At 37.2% G+C, this 24,088-nt stretch overlaps 2 protein-coding genes across 2 annotated transcripts in view; one reads left to right on the forward strand and one right to left on the reverse strand.

Annotated features, from left to right (window-relative positions):
- Positions 1-587: 587 nt before the first annotated feature.
- rnf32 (ring finger protein 32) lies at positions 588-7,147 on the forward strand. The gene is given in 9 exon segments (XM_056747116.1): positions 588-601; positions 1,427-1,673; positions 1,750-1,863; positions 1,866-1,891; positions 3,242-3,274; positions 3,361-3,485; positions 3,592-3,700; positions 5,303-5,473; positions 6,888-7,147. Coding segments are annotated over 9 exon segments (1,044 nt in total). The 5' UTR covers positions 588-592; the 3' UTR covers positions 7,098-7,147.
- Positions 7,148-7,375: 228 nt separating this feature from the next.
- Positions 7,376-24,088, reverse strand: part of lmbr1 (limb development membrane protein 1) — a 29,912-nt gene continuing 13,199 nt past the window's right edge. The window contains exons 10-17 of the mRNA XM_056747106.1: positions 19,660-19,746; positions 18,470-18,546; positions 18,279-18,356; positions 14,447-14,517; positions 14,201-14,291; positions 13,942-14,008; positions 11,015-11,176; positions 7,376-10,792 (exon numbers count right to left, since the gene is read on the reverse strand). Coding sequence (XP_056603084.1) covers positions 10,707-10,792; positions 11,015-11,176; positions 13,942-14,008; positions 14,201-14,291; positions 14,447-14,517; positions 18,279-18,356; positions 18,470-18,546; positions 19,660-19,746 — 719 coding nt within the window. The 3' untranslated portion in view covers positions 7,376-10,706. The remainder of the gene's footprint in view (positions 10,793-11,014; positions 11,177-13,941; positions 14,009-14,200; positions 14,292-14,446; positions 14,518-18,278; positions 18,357-18,469; positions 18,547-19,659; positions 19,747-24,088) is intronic.

Consider the following 24,088-nt stretch of genomic DNA (forward strand, 5'->3'; position numbering starts at 1 on the left):
CAACCCTAACCATAACTTACACCTAAATCAGACGGAAATGATAAGTGAAAAACAATGCTCTTGAAGCAGCTAATCCTGGATGGAAGATTAAATTTAAAATAAACTGTGAACTTATTTCTGAAATCAGGTTGGTTGATTAAAAATGTTAAGGATATCAATGTTAAGGATGTCCTAAGGATATCAACCACTTGGCAAAAAGAGGAGAGCCACATCTTCTCAACACACGTGTGTCCAATGAATTGCTCAATTAACGATAAATCAGTTACTTTCATTTGACATTTTTATGTATTATAATAATTAATTGACTTTAATAAATAAAAATAATTTTAAATGAAAAGTAAAAGACATCTTTGATCAAACGCTGCTTAAAAAGTGCCCCACCAGTGTATATTTGCTACCTAAAATCAATTCAAAATGAACAGTATTGTCTTCAGTAAGTAAAGAGTTTCAAACGTTATTTAAACGTTTTCTTCATTCATAACAGGTATATTGACAAATTGGAGAGGTGCACGATGAGCTCGTGGGAACAGTACACGTGCTGAATGGAGCTTTGTTGCTGAGCAACCGAGTAAACAGTGTTTCTGCGGCAGCAATGCGGAGGGTGAGCTGCTTTTCCTCTCAACTATTTATTTCAATTCTGGTAAAGCGGTGTTATTCTAGTATGAGAGGTTGAGTTTAAATGTTATTAACCTTCTTTTACTTATTAATCATGTTTTTAGAGAATGTCTAAAATTGGACACGCTTTTGCAACCGGCTATTAGCCCTAGCTAGCTAAACTTATAAATGACACTAGTAATGATGACATTCTCAAACAACGAGACCGTTATCTCTATTTATCTAATGTTTTGGGACAACAGTGTGTAATACAACTTGACGTTGTATCCAACCAGCAAACTGTAGAATAAAGACAAACAATAATGCTTGATTCCCAATCATGTAACTTTTATGATTAAAATCTCTCTTGCGAGTTTCTGCTGTTATGTATCTGTTGAGGGTCGTCCAGTTAATTCTTGCTTAGACTAATGATTTCATAAGAATAGTCAAGAAATGTCATTATTACTATCGCTCTGCCATTGCTTTTAGACTCATAAATCTCTGATATGATGCAATGTTACATTTAAAACCTGTCATTGCTAAAAATATGGCACTGGCTCATATTTGCAGACTCTGCATATAGGAAATTGCTATCACAAAACTAAGTCCAGTTTAAGCGACGCTTTGTTTGAACTTTAAAACAGCCTCATAATTTGGTTTCTGCCAAACTTTATGCAATTAAATGTTACACATTTTTGGTTGAGATTTAAAATGAGTCCGCTGTAGCCTACCCGAGAAACACACACCCAACCGTCAATGTGGTTGCGCCTGGTATGACGGCATTAAAACCAGCTTTTTATATTCTATTAACTGACATCTCCATGTTCCACAGAGACTGACTTGTAAAGCAGACAGTGGGAGGCTGACTCTAGCAGCTGTAGCACTACAGGATCATATCACACGCACCGTTCCTGTATGCTTTTCAAAAGCTTCACATCAGGCTGCCTGTGGGGCTGCACATGGTTTTAGGAGTCCCAAAAACCAAAGCACAAGACAGAGAGCCAGAGATGCTGAGCGGACACGGGGACAAGAAGAGAAAGAGTATGTGCTGGATCGTGCCCCCGCACCCCTGACTCTTGGTAGGCTACAGTCAGTCTCATGCTCAAATTATCCTGAAAGCTCACAGTGGCTAATGTTTGGTTGCTAATGATCAAGCTCAGAGGATGGGTCTGGTGGCCGCACCCTCGAGAAGACTCACAGCAGATGAGTGGGCAGAGGTTAAAGCAAGATCTATCCAGGAGGCAGACTCAAGCCAGCCTTGTGCCATATGCAGGAGGAGTTTCATCTGCAACTACAGGTAACTGTCATTTGTGTGATGCCGGATAATCTTAAAAGTCTTTCCAGTGCTACACATCTACTATAGTTTACTATAGATTCAGTGCTAATTATGAAACACTATGAAGACTATTATGGAATTTGTTGAGAAACTCCAAGGTACAAAAAAACATGTTTTATATTATGTAGATATTTTAATCGATGGTACTTAAATGTACATTACTGTTTAAAGTTTTAACATCACTCATTCTCTATTAATATTTTTTTGCTCCACATTGTAGAACAAAAGTACAATCATCAGAATTCTGGAATAAAATTTTCTTCAAAAAACTTATTGAAAAACAGTATTGAAAGAGTTTCAACCAATGCTGTTTGTTCTTTCTTCATTGTTCAGTGAACTCAAAAACAAAATCACAAACAAAATAATTTTAATGAAGGAAAAATGTTGGCACAGTTGACACAATTATTAAAAAAAATTAACCATACACCTCCAAGATTTAAAATTAATGAGAAAAATTTCAGTCAAGTGAGCCTAAACATTTGAACAGTAGTGTAGGTCTTTGCAAAAATAAGGATTTCAGAAAGAAATTGTTCATCCGAGGACTTAAGCTGCTCTCTCCTCATGTCATCTTCTTCATTGTCATAGCAACTATCTTGTATCCATTCAGGTATGTTGTAAAAGGTTTTAGTAGTTCACTCCCATGTTCTGTCAGTCAACAGATACTCTTTCCTAGACACATAATAAAAAAACCCTTCTAGGTAGGGTCCTGTGTTCTCTAAACCAGACAAACCAACAAATTTACCTATAATGTCTCGGAATGCAACTATATCGGGAATGATGTTAGTTAATGTCAGTAAGCTCAGTGTAAAAGGTCACCCAACCATTTACAGCTTCTTTATATGCTTTTAAGATGCCAATCGTCTCTAGAATGCTGGGAAAATACCCCAGCTGTATAAAGAGTAACAGAGACAACACAGCCTGGTCGCATGTAAATATTCGTGTCTATGTGACCTCAAAAGGAGAATTTCATATTACTTTAAATACTTGAATGTGAATTAAAGGTCCAGTGTATGAAATTTAGTGTGTCGCACTCCCCCCTCCCTTTCAAAGCGCTAGGAACTAAGCACAGAACTAATCTTCGATTTTTTGCTAAATGAGATAGCGTATTTACGAAACGCTCAGTAGAGCAGTTTGTCTGTTTAGGGCTAGTAGTATACTGTAGACATAACATGGCAAATTCCATGCAAGGGGACCTGAAGTTAAAAAAAACTTTTTTCCTATTAATGTTGTTTTCATTTTTATATCTTCCTCATGACAAAAAGTGGTGTTGTTATTTTAATTTTTTTTATAATCTTTGTGATTTTTGGACAGGTTCTACTGTCCTGCTCCCATGTATTTCACCATGTAAGTCAACACAAATCCATTCCAACATTGATATGATATATTACTACCACAATATTGAATGTAAACCTCTTTGGTTACTATTTTAGGTTTGTCTGAAGTCTTTTGAAAACTTCGCAGGCAGGAAGAGCTGCCCCATGTGCAGGAAGGAGCAGTATGAGACACGAGTGATATACGATGGTGCTCAGCTTTATAGGGAGAAGTGTGCTCTCAGGTGCGCTCTTAGCTCCACAGGGACAATCACAATCAGTTCAGTACACAGCTTTCTTGAACATAATTCTTGTGCGTTTTTTTGTGATTTCTTTTTGTCTTTCATCCAGAATACAAGCTTTTTGGCGAGGCTACCTCGTTCGCAAAAGGTACCAAAACCTGAGGAAACACCTGCCCCCGAAAGACCATCGTTTAAGAAGACAATTCTTTGAAAAAAAGGTATTTAATGACATTTTTGATAATCTGCCATTTGTTAATATGACATTTTGCTCAGATTGTTTGCAAACCTGGGTCTTTTTTTGCGGAGGTTGAAATAGGTGTAGTGCTGTTTTATACTCCTATAGATTCTATCAAACATATTTTGTCTTTCCTAATTTATTTAATGATTTTTTATTTGAAGATGAAAAGTTGCTCTGAAGGAGCATCCTATATATAAGTATACATACAACAATTTGCTAGAGAATACAAATCAGCGTAAACAGTTAAAGTTGATTTTCCTATCCTGTTCCCTCAACCTTTTGGGAGTGCGGGATACTAACAGCAGGTGAAAGTGGTTGGAAGCTTTTGGTCAGGGACCTCCCTGACACAGACGTCTGTCTTTGTAGCCCCCTCATTAGCCCACACATAAGTCCCCATGTTTAAGTTCAGGGAAAGCAAAGGTTGCCACCTAGTGAAGCAGCGACTGTCTCGTCTTGGTTGCAGTTCTTGAACCGACAGCGGCATTCCAGACTCTAAGAGATACAAGGGAAAATGTTTCCTGTGATCATGTTCTGTACATGTGGGTTTTTGCAAAGTCTACGACATTTTTGCTTTTTTATTTGTAACTAGCAAGTCCACGACCACAAGGTCCATTTCCCTTTGACAGTGGCTCTTTCAACTGAATCTGTTTGCTTCTTTAAGGAAAATGATGCAAACAAAAAATCCAATAATAGCAAATCAGTTTGAAGTGGCAGTGATGGCAGATAGATTCTTTAACTCAAAGGATTCCAGTGCATACAAGGTATTCAAACCCATAGTGCTTTACTAGTTGAACTACATGAACTCAAGCATTTGGGTGTGTGTGTTTCTCATCTAGAGCTGATCCATTTAAAGTCTCAATCCAACATGCAGCACTTCACACTAAAGTCACAGTGATACTTCTAGACTCTTAGCCCTCAGAAATGCTTAGAATAAGACCTAGTTTAAAATATAATGTAGATTATCTGATAAATTAAAAAAAAATAGGTTCATAATGTATTTCTTGGGCTTTTGTGTTTGTCCCAGATTTCTCTGGACCTTTAGCACAGCAGGAAGCTGTTAACCAGCTGAACAAAATGGAAAGTACAAAAAGAAGAGAGATAGACTAAAGGCTCATTATCACTTTGCTCTTAAGAAGGGTTTCAATCAACCGACCCCCCATTTTACTTAAAGTCAACATGTTAGAAAGTTAACATGGTGACATTAAGATTGATCGTACCTGCCGTGTCTTTTCTCAGAATGCGAGGAGGCAAAGTTCACGGTGCCAAGTGTTATTTGTCTTTCTGTAAGAAAGGTCCATGTTTGAACTCTTTGGAATGCTTAAAGTCTGTTTAATTACTGATCAAATACAGCTATTAAGAAACCTCTAATGTGTGTGTGTGTGTGTGTGTACATGTTCCTGCTCAACCTTTCAGGTCAATTTCTGTGATTATCCAGAACGCTCTCCTTATACACCCATTTGTATTGCTATTGATCTGCAAGCATTTTATTGCTGGATTAAGATTCAGACCTGATTCGCGTTATGATGGAACATCGGTTTGCATGTCTCAAACCCATTTTCACAACATTTATTTCCGTAATCAGTTTCAGGAGATGAACGACAGCTTGGTGCGGTCATGCACCACAGACGTGGAAGCCTTTCTGAAAGATATCGATCGCTCTGTGGCCATGAGTCATGATCTCCTGGGCCGCTTCGACAAGTCTGTGTGTGTTTCTGAAATGGAGGACAAGGACTGGCTGGAAGCTCAAGAGAAGGTTTGTTTCGATAATGGCACTGCTCCTTCACCTACACATGCAGACGTAGACTAAAATACCGATGTGCTTTTATCAAAGAACAGCTCATCAATGCCTCTAATCCCTCTCTGAAGTCGCTCCTCAGTCCTGCCCTTCGCCCAACGTGCCGCCGCCTGTTTTGGAACGCTCAAGCCATGCTGGCGGCACAGATGTTCCAATTCAACAGTATCAAACCCTCCATGAGATGATTGTTTACCTTGCTAATGAATGAGTGGAAATAATCCACCGTGTTTACTAAAAAACACAAGCTGTGCAGATAATGCACGCCTAGCCTTTCATTACGTGCGAGCTGAGAAAAAGGTCTGCCGTTTCTTAGGGCTTCACTGTTATTGTGCGGAGGCAGCCAATGGCAGCAATCCATATGAAAAGAAAACACTTAATTTTTATCTTCTAGATGAGAGGTCAGGCAGATATCATGATATTCTTAAACCTGAAGTTGGAGTTCAAACCATTTCCACCCAGGCAAACAGAACATACGATAATTCCTGTGGTGAAAAAAGGAAGCTGTAAGTAAGTTAATGATTATTGAAACGGCACACCTACTTTCTGCAAGAAGGGCACACGGCAGTTATAAATTTGCTAATCATTAATGTGCTCTCACGGAACGTAAGGTGCGTGCGTGTGTGTGTGTGTGTGTGTGCATACAATTATTATTTTTTTGCATTTCACACAGCATTGTGTTAATGATCTAAATTTGTGTCAAGAAAGCAAGAGACCCATTAATAAATTGGAACATTAAGAAAATTACACCAAACATGGTGCATTCACATGGGATTTTGGTAAATGATTATGATGATATTTGTCTGTAAATGAATTAGGCGGATCTAACATAGACTAGCACTCTTTGAATAAAGATGGTTCCAAAGCACCAAAAGCAATGCAATAGCGTTGCATCGAAAAGCACAAAAAGTACTAAAAGTGGTTATTTAACATTTTCTATCAGCTGTAATACAATACGTCAGACGTGTTGGGTCAAAGGTTATTCAAATGCTTTTTTTATCAAAAGGCCTAACAGAAACTTTGGATGAAGGCAAGTGCTATTACAAATGACTGATTATACATAAGTGTCAGTGTGGTGTCTGATCAGCATGAATCATTGTGCATTTGTAATAGTTATGGTCTCTTAAATGTCAAAAAATATATCTGACAACACATTTTATAGGCTGTGCACATCGTCGTCTAAATGGACAGCTTGCATTAATGTTAGAGGCCACTGGTAATATTAGCAAATGAATTCTGTGGGCAATATTTGTTGTTGACATTTTGAAACCTCTTTGAAAGTGCCTAGAAGGGTATGTATTTTAAGCATTCTTAATCTTCAAATTGAAGCAGTATTAAAAGTAATAAATGTATTTTTTTGTTTTTCTTTGACAAGGCTGTCCAGCGAGGTGTTCAGGACTGCCCCATTTGCCTCAGCCATCTGAATTCACAGTATGGGATGTCTAAAGGCGGCAGAAATGTTTTATTATTGTCTTGCTCTCATCTCTTTCATGAACCCTGTCTGGAGGCGTTCGAGATTTTCTCCCAGGAGGTGAAACCCACATGCCCACTCTGCCGGTCACACTATGCCAAAATGCTTGTTTAGAATTAAAGCTTGGTTTATTTTTGAGATGGACCTGATGTGTAGTGGGATATTTTCTTTGATTGAAAGACGTGATAGAAACATTTTAAAGTGAAACTATGGATTTGCATCATGCACTTTAAATATTCTATAAAGGTAAAACTACAGTCCACACTAAGCCAACAACATGCTGACTGATAAAGTTTTACTCTGCACTGACCATATGAAAACACTGAAAAACAAACAGACCACTAAGAGCCTTGTTGTCAAAAATCAGTAACTTTATTGTAAACTGAAGATGAAAACAAAGTAGGAGAATCTCAACATTTTTCTTTGTAAACACAACAAACAATGAAATGCAGCGAATGAGAACAAGGACATTCTTCAAATACATTCACACATGTAATAGAAGCAACAGGCAAGAACAGAAACAGAGACTTTCCCTTAGATCTGAGGTTTCTCTTACAGATAACTCAAAGGAGACCAGTCGCTGTATGGACATATAGCACGTTATTTTCAGATATCTGGTATGTAGATATCTGAAAATATCACAGCATCCTTTACAATATTGTTTAGTGTCAATCTTCTTTACAGAAAATGGGTTTCTGGGAGGATTTGGGAGGAATAAGTTTCTTTCACAGTTATTTCTACATCACTGCTAATGTCTCTATTTTGAGAAACCTAACACCAAATTATACCCCAGATCTTTTTTGCAAAGCAAAATCCTTCCAAAAGTCCATTTACTTCAAACAAACAAGCACAAGTTTGTCCACATACATGAAGTGCTTGAATTGTGCAGACGGAATTGATATTAGTGCACAATTAAAACATTTAATCAAAAACAAAATAAAAAGTTTTCCTCGATGAGATTTATTGACATGACACTTTTCTCACAAAATATGTTCTTAGAAAATTGTATTGTGCAAATCAACAAGATGATAAGACATATTTTACATGTAACGTTTTTATATTCACGACAATAAAAAAAACACCAACAACAATGCATCATTTTAAACCACAGAACCCACTGAGGTGTCAACTTTTAATAACCTTTTCACAGGCTTTAATTCAGTGTCCCTCATGTGAATCTATTTCTTATTTTAATTCCTGCCCAAACAATACTATTCCAGAGCCCTGATATATTTTCCTTTGGCCAGTTGAAGTTAAAGATATGCACTGTTATTTTGGTATGCTATATTACTGACGATCACATGAGGGATTCACAGTGAATTAGTCAATAAAAAGGTACACATCACACTCATTTACTCATTTGCACATCACACACAAGCATTACACGTCTCCCCAACACTAAACAAAAGGAGACGCAAACTGAAAAAGCCAAGAAAGCCTGTTTAAGGCATCAAAGGTGTTTTTTTACAATAATCAAATGCTGAGTGACTCATTGGCTGGCCTTTTCACAAATAGCATAGTATGAATGAGGCTTGAAAGCCTGTTTCATATCTACATTCTACAAAAATAAAAAGAGAAAATATACCATATATACAACTAAATACATCATTTACATTAACATGAGGCTAGTTAAACGGACAAAGAATGTAGATTGAACACTCAAGATTGCAGTTTTACAGAATCAAAGACAGTTTTTCATTATCTTATGGGTTTCGTACTTAAAATGGGAATGTCTAGAAACTAAACAAAATATGAACTGTATGCTCAGTAACTATTTGACAAAATTTTAAGTAAAACAAAGTAATAATTTCTGCATCATAACTTCTTTTGAATTTTCAATGACTCCTACAGATGCCTAATGATCGACTGACCCAGCTTGAACTTTACATTCATTTAACGTCACCGCACAACAAACGTGAAGAGTTGCGGAATAATCTGATCAGGCTCTCCAGTCCTGTTTTCACAGCCATTTTAACAATGTTAAAGTTTAGTCTCTGATATACATACACCTACAATTCACGAGACTAAATGGGCTGAGCTAATACAGCATGAGAGCGATTGTACAAATATCACTGGTCAGGAATATAATAAAAAATCTGCCATTTGTTTCATCCATACACACCAGATATTTTAAAGTTGTTTTCTTTACATGTTTGCCAGTGATGATTCAATAAAATAAGGCAAATATATAGAAATATAAGCATTGCAGCAATTACCAAGATAAACAATGCCTGTTCTTTGTTTAATGCTCTCCCAACAAGGGAAAAAAAAACATACATTTGTGTACCATTTTCCAACATAGTTTACATAGTATATCATCAAAGGTCGTATGAAATAGCAGCAGATTTAAGAACAGGAACAGGAAGTAAATCCCAAGATTGTGCCCCACCTTCTGACAACCACTATTTGGTGCATTTTACAACTGTGACAAAAGAGAAACAATTTTCGGCTCTTTTACTTTTTGTAGTTTTAAAGAGTGATTTAAAACCCATAGTGTCCATCTCTGAACTTTACCCACAAACTAAAACAGAAGCAGTCCAAAGAGAAATGTTGTTAGGTAGGCTCCCCTGCTGTTTTATCATCCCACTACTTTTCCAAAAATGTCAATATTTAAGTAAGGCACATGTTTGGGAGTTTCCTTTTAAATTCCCATTACTTAATTCTGTCATTTCCAACAAAACTGTCACAGTAAAGCATGAGGAAGCAAATAATAATTCCTCATTTATAACTGACCAACATCTGATCATATTAACAAGTCCATGTAAACATAAATGGCATGACAAGCTTATTTGAACAACACTCACTCAACATCTCCAAACCAAAGCAGAAATTGACAGAGATGGTTTAATACAACGGAACCTTTAGAATATCTGTCATTGTGAATAGCCACATCTTGCTGCATATGCCAGGTTCATCACATTTTTCTAGAGTTTTCTTTTCAACTTACTGGAATTTGTATTGCGCTTCATTTGCATAAGAATCAATTGATCTTGCATTAAAATAACTGTATGAAATATATACATGTTCAGTAAGACTCACTGCTGTGATCAGCGTCAGATTTTAAATATCTACAAATCTTGGGTTTTATGTGCTAATATTACATGTAATAATGTGTGTTTGGGTTTCCCAAAACTTTCAAACTGCTGCTTTTATTCCCTACACCTGTTTCATGTAACAATTTAACTTTATATAATATTGCTCAAAAGGAAGCAAAACAACTATTAAATAGAGAATATGGTTTTTATCTGTAAACTATTCCTTCAAGGGGCAAATGTGACACCCCAATGTATTGAGACTAATGTCTGACTCATTGCAAGTGAACCAAAAATCAGTTTTTCAACTTGACAAAATATTTGACCCTAATTGCATCCAACGGAAGAAACAGATGTCCAAAATGTATATATTTATCTCCTTTTAAACGTAGCAGTCAAGAGGCTTTTGAATGTGCAATAATGTTTACTGACATTATATTTCAGAGAACTGAAATAAAAGCAACATAGAACATTACTGACCGAATGATATCAAATCGGTTTCACTTGCAATCAATTATGAAAACCCAGATTGACTCCATTGACTGGAGTAGCTGATGAAAGCATTGAGCAATGAGTTTCAATGGTATGTACATGAGATGAGATGATGGACATTAATTATTCTACACTCCCTTTTAATGCTATCCGTCCAAATATTAATTTACTCAAAAAGTCAATGTGTGAACCGTGATTCTCACAGAGTTTTCTGATGCCCGTTGGCAGCATGTTTTCCAGATTCTGAATCTGTCGTGCTGTTTGACAGATTCAATTTATCCAGACCTGAAACCCAAAAGACAATTTATAACCCACAGATTTGCTTTTCCTCAATCTCTTTTACACTTCTCTAAATGTACAAAACTGGATTCAAACAGAAAAATTCTAAATGGCAAACGCAGAGCAGATATACACACAAACCAGGAAGACAATTACTGTCAAAATAAGATAGAAAATAGGAAGCCCTTTGGGGGTGAGGGCGATAGGATATCAAGCTGAATACATTACCAAGGGCTTTCAGAAGTTCTTCTCGCACGGCAGACGTGAACTTTCGCACCAGACACAATGTGGTTACCACAGCAAACAGAAGATTGTATGAAACTACAATGTAGAAATTTCCAAGCCAATTAAATCGCCCGAAATCTCCCAAGAGATCAAATCTTGTTATTCCTGCAGAGGGTAAGAAACAGGGCATCTATTATGAGACGCATACCAAATGCCCAATTCTCTTTTAAAATGAGACTTTTAGAAATAGCGTATTACAGTATAGACAACGCTATTCACTGCCTCTTTCCTACCTCGACAAAAGCACAAAGGGCTGTCTTACAGCAGAAGAACAGACCATGCATACATTCACTCTTACTTAACCCCAGGCTGATTCACTAGGATGACCTTATTTTCCTTTTAATTTTTCAGATATTGTTACCAAGCCAGACTCAATATTTCTTTGTTTGTTTTACTGTCATTTTGGAATACTTACAACCCTTAATAAAGTCTCTCCCTTTATATTTACATACATTATTATCTTTCAACAGGAATAAATTATTCACATTCACAAGATTAACATTACCAAAAGTCACCTAGTGTAATGTTTAAAACTGATGATGAGACATGTCAGTCTGTAGAAGGCACTAAAGAGACTGAAAGCACTACAGCTCCATCTTAAAGGAGTAATTCACCTTCAAAATGATAATTCTGTCATCGTTGTTGTCATTTCAAACCTGTATGATTTTCTTCTGCAGAACACAAAAACAGGACAGCACAGTCCCCTATTGACTTCAATTGTAACCAATGCAAGTGAACGGGGGGCTTTTAACAACATTCTTCAGAATATCTTCTTTTGTGTTCTGCAGAAGAAAGAAAGTCATCCAGGATTGAAATGACAAGAGGGTGACGACATGACTACAGAATTTTAATTTTGAAGGGGAACTACTCCTCTAATCAGACTGCACAATCTGATAAAGCATATCTTTTCCCTCACATCTGAGATAAGCAGGTCCATGGCTTACCATCTGCTGTCATACTTTAGCCTCACACTGAAGTTTGTTTTTATTGCCTATTACGCAAAACTGACTGAGAAGAAAAATCAAAACAAAATGGACATCTTGCCCTTTTATAAAACTAAATGATGCACGACCATGTGTGCATGTGCAAATGCAGTCTAATGTACCTCATTGATGTACAGTACACATGTTAAATAATAAACCCATATTCGTTTTCATCATAAAAATGACAAATAAGATTGTTTAGCTATGCATTCTGTCTGATAAACAAAACACTATATTAACACGTTTTGAATTGAAAACATTAATATATTAATTTGTGCAAGATTCTTCTATCCAAAAGGATCCATTCATTTTCTCCAAACATTTGGAATGCTTTGCTGAATGTTAATGAAAGTAGGACTGTCAAAAGATTAATTGCGAGAATTAAAAGTTTGTGTTTACATAATATATGTCTGTGTTCTGTGATAATTCATTTTGTATTGATAAAAACATACACATACTGTATATGCAAATATTTAAGAAACATATATAATATTCAAATTAATAAACATTTATATACAATTTAAATGATTGGTAAATATAAATAAATGTAAATGTTTCTAAATATGTATACTTACAGTATATGATTACGTATATGTGATTATAAATAAACACGTATACATAATATGCACAGTACACAGACATGTATTGTGTTGACACAAACTTTTTTCTGGATGCAATTATTCACTTGGAGGCCCTATATTAAAGTAATTTTTCATCAATCATATGCACATAGCATATCATTTATAAATCTAAATTCTATAATATGTTGATTCAGAAATATATAAGGACAGCTGTCATGCCTCTAAAGCACTCACTCTATCCCCCATATGAAAGCACCATAGCTTTTATTACTGGGCATGTTGTTATTTCCCCATCTCTTTGGGTTCTTCTAAAATATCATTATAGCCTAACCTTTTCATGAACTACAACTAAATAAAAAGGCGTTGGATACTCAAAACAACTTCAGCGTTTCCTATTCAAAATATGTGCCTTCATCAAAACTGCCACAAAAAAAACGAGTCGAACGTTGTTAAAAAGGGTCAAATCTGAAGCCCCAGGGCAAATATACATCATGAATTGGACAAGCATATACCTTAATGCCTATTACTCTACTCTATATTACTTTTGTTTCTCAGCCCTATCAGTCTGACATTCTTGTATTTTTACACACATAAGTGATACACAACTCTGAAGCCCTGCAAGTTAAAATAGTAAGATATCTGTAATTTAAAAAAACTCATTGAAAATGTCAATAAACTGAGTGAAGACTTAAAGAGTGTTTGGGCTGAGGGTCATTTACTGTCCGTGTAAAAGTCAATGTAGTCTTACAAGTCTGTTTGCCTTTCCCACATTTTCAACAGGCTCCTGAAGTCTGTTTACATATGTACACACACACACCTTTAAGTATTTCTACATCTACATGTTAAGTGTCTTTTAATTTGTATGTGTAATACTCTGAGGAAAGCTGATGAAGCCTTTTGGAGAAAAAAACTATTCCTTTCATCTATTCAAAACAGCATAGCAGAACTGTTGATATTTTTCTGAGATTCCCAATGAGTCAATGTACACACACACACAAACACACACTATTTGAACAGCCGGGTCTGTGGCTTGCCATGTTGTTTATTGCAGCTATTGTGACGACTGCTTGTTCTTTTTCTCTCACTCCATTCTTGTGTAAAATCTCTATGGCAAATCCTGCTGGAATGTAACTTGTTAAATCTTAACAGAGGAAATGAGTTTGTCAGCATGTGTGTATACGTTCTAGTGGGAAATGTATAAAAAAACGGTGGTATCCATAAACAAAAAGTCCTGCTGCTGGCAACAAGATATACACAGGTGGTTATGAAGGACAGTGAACATACACATGGATCAAGAGGATCTTACCAAGCGTTCGAGACATCACAGGCAAGGCTGAGCTCAGCACTAGAATGGATACACAGAAACCGATGATCTATAAGAATTACAAAAGACAACCAGGTCAACATTAGCCTCATCACTTCACATTACAGAATATACCATGAAACAAAATAATTAGATAAAAAAACAAAGTTTTAGGTAAAAACACCAATTAGGCAGAAAAGGTTTTATAAAATGAAACAATTCGTCTCTTTAAGCATACTATATTTGTATTGGAAAATCCTACTGTTGTCATGGTAGTGTCATCCTTTATGGGAGTGAGATCCTGAAAGATGCGAAGACTGTAGAAGCCAACCACAGATGAGACCATTAGATAACTGTTCATGAGTTAAGACAGTTCCACCAAATGCTTATTGTCTTGTTCAACAGAATGAGATTGTTCTCTGATGTTTCATATTTCACTAAAATAGACACTCATAACAACTAATCATATAGAGCTGCATTATATATATATATATATAGCAAAGGATACAAAATGAGAAGGATTTCAACAACCGCCTGGGAAACTCCAAATGTGGATAAGGAGGCACCAATATCTCTCTCCTGCAAAAAAAGAGAGAAAAAAAATACAATTTGTAATAATAATAGTCACTGTCTATAGCTATTTGCTATTTGATCCAACCACATAACACTTTTTTTGTGCACACAACCAAGCAACCTCAATAATGTCTGATATGTTCAGGTCAAAGTTCCGGACTAAGGAAATCCACTTAGAAAAATGACTGCATTAAGTGGACGTGTTTTAGCGATGTGCCCAATTCAAAGTCTCCTGTTACAACTGAAGCTGTGTAATCTAAATAAGACTACAGTGTTGACACCTCAATGCTTCAGGCAGTGAGGGCAGAAAAAAACAGCACAAATATTTGGAGCTGTTATGAGTGAGCGCTATTATGAAGAAATAAAACATATAAAGCTCAGATTAGCAGAGTTTCCCCTCTCACCAATGAGGACAGACAGAGTGAAATTGGCGAAGTAATGAATGGAAGCAGATGAAAGAAATCTTTTTAAATTCGCCGCCGCTCACACACGCATAATATGCGAGCAGGTGTTCAAACAAAAAAAGACAGAAAAAAGGCAGCGGTGCTCTTACAGTAAGAAGCTGCACAGAATGAATGGCTGCCAAAATTAAGGGAAAAACGTGAAGGTGAAAGAAAGAAACCAAAACAAATGCTCCAGCAAACAAACTTTCTCATTGTCAGCCTTTAATATCTTTTGATGCCATTGACGTGATCCAAAGATTTGGGTTGGAATTATTACAATAAAAGACAACATTTATCTTACATACTTAAACAATGTAAAACAACCTCGGTCTATGCTTGACAAGTAAAAAAAAAAAATCAATCATCGTAATGATGTGCATTTGACAGCTGACCAATTCAAAATCAACAGAGCATACAAAAATATTTACGACGATCTTTCCGACCGGATTACATCAAATCTGTGCCAAAACCGACACCAGATTTTATAACATCAGTCTTGTTTGGTGTTATTGATGACAGACGAAGAGTGTTTACATTGGTGATTTCAGATCCAAACACCTGCTTGTATGACTTTATTATACTTATATTGAACAACACAATGAACCACCTGGATAATGCAGATGACACATTGGCTGTAGCTGAATACAGTTTGATCAAATAAACAGATATATTAAAGTGATAGTTCCCCCCAAATTGAAAATTCTATCATAATTTTCACACTATCTTCACATTTCAAACCTTCATATTCCTATTCTTCAGATTTTGAAGAAAGTTGGTAATTGAACAGCACTGGACCCCATGCACTTCTATTGTATTGGAACAAAACCAATGAAAGTGAATAGGTGCCAGTTAACAACATTCTTCAAAATATCTTCTTTTGTGTTCTGCGGAAGAAAGAAAGTCAAACAGGTTTGAAATGACAAGAGGGTGAGTAAATGATGATAGAATTTCCATTTTTGGAATATTTTAAGAAAAAAGTCAATAAATAAAAACTACACACCAGGGTAAATATTTTAAAATCCATCACATTTAAAACTCAAAATAAAACAGTTTGTGTCCAAAGCTGAAAGCTCTTCATGTGTAATAAAAAATACAGAGAGCTACTGTAACATTAACAATACGATCTCTCTATCACAGTGATCCCATGAGACTTTCACCATCTTCATAATTCTTGATGCATGATTGTTAGCCATAAAGGTGATAATATTCTGAAGTGGAAATTTCTGTATCCCAAATCTCTTTTGCTTGGAGCCGTGTCAGGTGTTTGTTAGCTCTGCTTAAACTCACTCAATCACAAGTGGTAGGAATGTGTGTATGACTGTGTATCTTCCTTTAGGTGTGTCCTAACTGAACTACATGTTTTGATGTGCCTCAGTTAATAACAGAAAAAAACTAAAAACTTGTTTCTTTTTGAGTAAGCTGTTTACTGACAAGACAGAAGCTAAATGTCATCTGTCGAAGGTTCAGGGGTCAAAGGGAGAAATACGATATCTCGCACTTTTCCTCTCATCTCGTTTCTCGTTCCATCACTCCTTCTGCTTCGTATGACACGTGAGATACGAGCTTGCATGAGAAACGGACATTAATGAGGCTGTTTTTAGCATCGCATATAATTCTGAATCCGTGGGGAGTGACAGCAATAAGACTTTTATTGCCGTCATTAGCATCAGGGCATCAGACATCTTAATGCAAGCAGTACCACCGCATTAGAACTCCCTACCTTATAGGCAAATTTTACGACACCATGCCATATTTTGTCATCTCTGCGTTAACCTGGCTACCTTAACTCGCATCAATCTCCGAAGAATGTTGAGGAATTTTGGTCCAGCCCAGCACATCCCATATGGACGTAAACCCGTCAAACAGGCGGACAGACATCGGTTGTCTTGGTTACGTGAGATCTTAGGCATGGCATGGGTCCAGCTCATCAAACGCATAAACCATTTACCCTGCCTGTCAGGCAGGCCCTTCGTCTCTAAACACTGTGACAAGTGTAATTTGGGGGATTTTTTGTCAAGCCAAGGCAAATATCTACACTAATAAAATAATTAGAATGTAGAACAATCTCACAGCAGTTCGAGACTAACAAACCACGGCAAAGAAAAGGATGTTTTCTGCATCCATTGTTAAAGGTCTAGTGTATGAAATTTAGTGACATCTAGCGGTGAGGTTGTGAATTACCTCCCTTTCAAGGCACTATGGTGGCTGACACAGGTCTAAGATGTCATCAAGTTTTCGCTTCTTTGCCGAAGGAGGTAACGTTATAACGTATTTACAAAACATGGCATATTTCATGCAAGGGGACCTGAGGAGTATGTAGATAGAAATAGCTCATTCTAAGGTAACAAAAACATAACGCTTCATTATGCGAGGTCTTTATACATTTCTGAACACATAGTTATGTGTGTTACTTTGCATTTCTGTCAGCAGATCCTCCAAAAAATTGCACACAGCACCTTTAAGGGATGTAAAACAGCCATTACGCAAAGGAAGGAGAGGCAGTGATAAAGTATAGTGAAATGAAACCATCGTATAAAATGGAAGAAAGACTGATAAAGAACAAAACAATATAGACCACTTCAGAGAAAGTAAACAACGCAGGTCCAAAAGAACTTCCTTCAGCTACACAAATGTTTGAACAGAATTCAACCAACAGGATATTAATTACCAAATAAAATCAAAACAAATTTCTATTTTAATTATATTTAATATATGGTTTAATTATACAGTATTATAAATTAATCCAGAACTTCTGCTGGACTAGTTATAGCATCCTGGGAAGTTGTCTATAGGGAAGGAATTATTCTAGACCTGTAGTAGAATTCCTGTGGACAGCTCAAATCTTTACCTGCGCATGCACGAATGAGTTCTAAACTGATTTAGATCCAAATTCAACTGAAATGACAGTAACGTTCTGTGCATAGCGAGGTAAACCTATGCTGCACAACGATGCAATAAAACAGCGGTTTAACAAAGTGTTATGCAAGAACTCAATGTACGACTTTTCAAACAAACTACACGAAATTCGCTTCCAGAGTTTCACACACGTAGAGTGGGTGAGCGCCTTTGAATTGATCTCAAGCAGATCAACGGGTGCAGCTCTGATAAAGAGCATCAAACAGCAGCAACATGATAGACATCTCGCCCAGCCTTTTCTTTTCCACACACACCTGAGCGTATCTGGAATTCAATTTGAGCTGACGCAAAGCTTGCGGACGGGACAAGTGAAAGAAAGGTGGCAACAAATGATGAAAAGAGAGAGGGGTAGGCAAGATGAATGCGTTTGTTTACATTCAAGGGTTTGTTGAATTACACTTTTCTTACCGATGAACCCTTGGGCAATGCGGTCTCGTCAACAAGCAGGTACACAATGTTCAGGGCAACCAGGAGAACAGAAATGGCCTGCAAGTAGGACAGATAATAAACAAATATAAACATAATAACACAGAAACATTAAAAAACCGGCAGGGATGCAATAATGCGTAAAGCATGGGCAGCGGCAAACAATCACGTACTGTTCCAGTGAGCAGGATGAGCATCACAATGGGGTAAAGCAGGTTCTTCTCCCAGGCTGAGGCCTTCTTTCTCCTTTCTAGAGGAGAGGTTAAGAGAAAAAATTGTAGCACGCACGCACACACCTCTGACTGACTGCAGAAGTGTTTAATGTGAATAAACATTTCATCAGCTATAAATTACACCCAATCCCTTTAATTAGTCACCTCCTCTCAGCAGTCTGACAGAAAAACTATTAAAGCATGAGATAAGGATTACTACTGGAGGTGAAAGATCTGTGCTTCGGGGAGCAGATATTTCAAACTATTATCTTACAATCAGCAAAACCTATAAAATCAGATAAATGATGTAATGTATATTAATATAACTCATAGAAGATCTAATGACAGGTTTCAGGTTAATGCCTTGCACTACTACATAATTATCTGTTTAACAATATGTGTCGATTTTATGGAAATTTTACAAGCAGCGACGGAGAAACTCAAACATTGTTTCTTCCATCCAGTCTTCGTCATTCATGTGCAGCACTGTCCTTTACTCTCTCCTTCTCTCTTTCTCTCCCTCTAAAACGGCTCAGCCTCAGAGTTTGGCAGGATTCCCTGCATATGCACCATGCTGCCTTTAAATTGATGACCTCACTTGCGGAGACAGCCACAAAGTTCGCATCACACTCCAATATCCTAAGTGCCTTTGTGGCCTCCTCTCCTTGCAACCGCTCCGCTCTCTGGAATCATTTATAATGCCCCAAAACATCAAAAATGATAAAGCCCCATACCCTATCTGGCTCCGCTCCAATGACCCTACTTTTCACATCTAAATATCTCTTAAGTAGCACAGGAACATTTTTTGTAATATCCAAACATACATTGTAAGGAGCAACATTATCTTTTTTTCCTTCTATGTCAAAAATCATTAGGATATTAAGTAAAGATCATGTTCCATGAAAATATTTTGTACATTTCCTAATGTAAATCTATAAAAACTTGATATATCCTATGCTAAGGACTTCATTTGGACGAAGACGATTTTCTCAAATTGTTTGCACCATCAATGGAAATCTTATTTATTCAGCTTTCAGATGAAAATGTAACCTTAACACTGGTTTAGTTGTCCATATGTGCTCGCTTTGCAATTCACCAGTATGAAGAGTGCAGCAATATTTTGTCAAATAATGTAAAAACGCATCTCTCACCGAGTTTGTTCCTCTGATTGCGAATGTTGTCCAGCTCTTTGTAGAGATGCTGAGAGCTTCCATGGATATAAGAGTTGGATGTTGAACCTGAGTGACAGACAAGGACAGATTGAGAGGCAGAAAAATAGACGAATCGCAACAAAGACAGGCCCTTTAAATGTGTTTAACTTGGCTTATTATGAGCTATAATGTTCAAAGCTATGAAACATTAGTGATCAGTGAACATAAATCAATGATATGAACCTTGTCGGCTTTTAAGTGCCTATTTAACATATCCGACTGTTTGTCAAAGTCTGTCAAGAAATAAAAACAGATCGAGATTCCATAACATTTAGTTATCTGGAAAGTAAAAAGCTAAAACAAAACTAGATGCCAGTAAAACCTCCTGCCAGCTTGTCACGCTGAGCGCAGGTGGTTGTTCAAGATCTAGACAGTCAAGGATTGATAGTAAAGCTTATGGCCTTCCGATAGATCTGTGACCACAACTGAACCCATACCGCCATATACAGTATTTTTTCAATCTTTATTTTTGGGATTTCCTACACTGGCATTCTTCATTTCCTGCACAGTAATTACAACAATTTCCAACCATTAAGAAATTGTTCTGAGCACAACACAACAATGCAGTTGAGTATGTGACATATTAGAGATAGGAGTCTAGGCCAGCGGTGTGCATGCTGAAACTGGTTCTAAAGAAAGATGGGACTGAGGTTTCCTCTGAACACAGAGCGTGAGTCTGTGTGTGTGTGTGTGTGTGTGTGTCGGGAGGTGTGAGAAGGCAAAACCAGAGAGGGGTTCTCCAGGAAAACCACAGACTTCTGTCTCATTCAGCTCTTATTTATCAGTTTTTGTCAGTGGTTGGTTTGCTCCTCAAAGCAGAGGATTGGTTTGCACAGCCTCGGGGGACACACACTGGCAGATCAGCAGCAATTAGTTCAGTGTTACACCATTACTGGCATGCTATAAAAACACAATCTTTCATCTTTCCACCGACATGAGGCTGAGGAGTCAATCACTTTGATCAAAACGTGATTACTGTTATGATGATTGTACCACGCCCTGTCTGGTAGAGGTTCAAGTTCATAAAGAAATGTATTCAAGGGAAAAAAACAAGCAGGTGTGTTCCAGATTGTGTACTTGTCCATACGAGTGATGTTTAGGGAAAACCTCTACCTTCCAACCAAATTATGGGAACAATGTGATAGGAACTTGTTTATGAAGTGATCAGGACAGGATTGTTCTGCCAAATATGACTCCAATCTGCCCTGTAGGACCAATATGAGGAGAGTGTAAAATAAGAGTCAATTACGAAAAACAAAAAAGCATGAATAGGTATCCTTTTAGTCCAAGATGTTTAGCGGAATAACATTCTACCTTTAGATCTAGCATTTAAATCCATGTGAACCGAAAGTTGCGATCGTTTTTACATCGCATTTACAAGTGAAGCGAAATTTAGGAGAAAAAATTGTGTGCGTGGCTTGTTTTTTACTGCGATTTGATAGGATGTATAAAAACATTTATTGCATTTTTACTTGAACTGGGAGGAGACTGACAGTTGAAGGGGTGGAGTTAAATGATGCTCCGCCCAAGCTCCCTTACTTACGTCATTTGAGATGGGCCATTTCTCAATACCAAGAACGCAAAGAACTGACTTGTGTTCTCGTGGAGAACACAGCCTCGGAAGAACAAACTTGAATGGATGGGCCCCAGTGACTTCTGGGACTTCAAGCGGGTTCCGTATGCGCTGAAGGCTGCATTCGATGCGGGTACTTCCATGCATTCTCTATTCTTGATTGGAACCAGACCTTGATGATTTATGACGTAGAGCGAGAACACGAGGACACAAGACCGCTGAAGAACGCATATTGAGAAACGGGCATGGATAGTCACTAGAGGGCGGAAATGCATTTTCTGATTTTAACTTAAGATTATGAGGGCACATGAATTCAAACAAACAGAATGGTCCATATTGGTAAAATATTTACAATGAACGCTGCAATATTTCATGAAAAAATAGGAATCGTAATTTTCACTGGGACTTAAGGGGATAGTACACCTAAAAATGTAAATTCTGTCATCATTTACTCACCCTATTGTCATTTCCAACATGTATGACTTTCTGTCTTCTGCAGAACACAATGTTATTAACCAAACAACAGCGGTACCCATTGACTTCTATTGCATGGACACAAAACCAATGCAAATCAATTGTTCGGTTACCAACATTCCTCAAAATATCTCATACAGGTTTGAAATGACAAAAGTGTTTGGAATAGAGGACAAAACTGAACTGTCCCTTTGAATTAGTTTGAGTACTTTCTATTTGGAAAAAAATCTATCATACTTCTAAAGACAAAACAACAACGTTAAAAACAAAAAATATTGCTACAACATTCTGTCAGATTCATTTTGAGAAAAGATGTAGAAATTCTTTATTTCTTACAGTCCTTCGGTTGTCTTGATAAAGGTGATGCTCAGTAGTCATTCAGTAATGCTTCCAGAAAGAATGATGTCATTGTTTTCTAAAGAAACTTTACTCTGTTCTACATTACGTCAGAAGTAATTATGCAAAGCAGAGAGCCATACGGTCGTGAGGAGGGTTTTCGCAAGGTCACCCTGCCACTGCGCATCTGGGCAATAGAGAAAAGCTTAGCTAGAGCCAAGACAGAGGACAAACAAGCAAATGTGCTTGCATACACTCTAATGCACCTCAAGACTCCCACACAAACTACCCAAATATATGCCATACACAAAATGATATTCACACATAGCAATGCACCCAAAACGGCATTGCTACAAATTTAACATAATACAGCAAAAATACTAAGTTTTAATGAGATCATAGTGCACCAAAGCAATGGGCTTATTACTAATTAACAAACCTTTCACTAATTAACCCATAAAAAGGTCTGGAGGAGAGCATGTGCCGACATGCATCATCTAAATGAAGTCACAGTCAGATAATTATTAGTTGATAGACCCCAGATAAGAACGACTCTCTTTCCCATGTTTAAGTTAATTTACCTCAGGCTTTCCATTTACGGTACGAAAGAAGAAAAGACTGAAAATGTTGATAAGGTGTCGGAGCCGATAGGCTCGTGGTCAGTGCTCTAACACATGGTGCAAGAAAAAAATCCTGATAAGGTGAATTCTCTCTTCTTAACGGCTGAGCGAGATCTTCTTGTAACGCAGAATCCTTGCGCTTGCCAAAACCGCATTCCAAATAACTAGCAGCCTTTTGTCACCCAATCATAGTGACTGCCACTATGGCTAACATCAAACAACAATCACAAAAAAACTGAAAATCGTTAAAACAGATTACAATTATTTTATCAGGTGTTCAAAGCAAATCGGCCATTGATGCTAAAGCTACAGAACCAAACAACTAAATGAGATGCTATTGAAAGTCATCCATGGGATTTGGGCAACTAGGTACTATCAGTTAAGATGATCTGTCTTACCTCCGTGAATTCAATGGAAAAGCACATGCTCTGTGTTGACTGGCATCTGCACACTTTGTTACGTGCCTGAGTTGAAGCTAAAGTCTGGTTTGCCATTAAACCTGAACACTTCCTGCATTGTGCAGAGTTTTGGGTAGGGGAATGACAGCCCGTTACATGAAAGGACAAATGTGAGATAAGCCTTGACCTCAAAGGAGACAAGAGGAAACTTGGCTTACATGAATTATATGGAACATTCATAACACTTAAGTTTAAAGGATACAGTGGAGACACTCTTAGTGTCAAGGACTTAATAAGGCAACTCAACTTGCTCACTGAACTGCAGATTATTATGTCTGAGTATAAATGAACCATTACGCTGTCTTTTTGAAAGCAATGTTGAAAGCGCGAGTTTGTAAAGTTAGTAGAAGTTTAAGATGAAATCAGTCAAGTCAAGTCATTTAAGGATAAATACTGGAAAGAGGCTAGGGGTCTGTGCCCCCATGCTGCAAAAACTAAATCCGGAGGACATACCAGGGTAATATTTTTCAGAAGATTTATGGTACAGAAGAGAGGTGCATGTGTGAGCGTTAAAGGAGGAGTGAGCAGAACTGTTGGAGGGTTACAAAGGGACATAACTGTTCCTGAACATGCATTCAAATTTCCGGTTTCACCTGACATGCACGTAGCAACCAAAAGCATTTTCCCCATAGACTTTTGTAACATCGTAAAAGTAAGCTCTGTGATTAACAAAGGTTTATGATACTAACACATTTTGTTTATCAAGATAATATTTACATATTAATACAACATTTGTTACCTTTGAAGCCTACAATCAGAGTAGTATTGAGTATAAACAGACTACACTACGGTCGCTCCAAATCAACGTCACCACAACTAAGCCTCCAACAACTTTTTCGAACTTTAGTTAAAAGACGTTTACTGGCTAGCAATTACTTTGTGAATGAATTTGTGTCCATGTTGCATTA

Source organism: Triplophysa dalaica, chromosome 1, assembly GCF_015846415.1.
Source record: "Triplophysa dalaica isolate WHDGS20190420 chromosome 1, ASM1584641v1, whole genome shotgun sequence".
Lineage (NCBI taxonomy): Eukaryota > Metazoa > Chordata > Actinopteri > Cypriniformes > Nemacheilidae > Triplophysa > Triplophysa dalaica.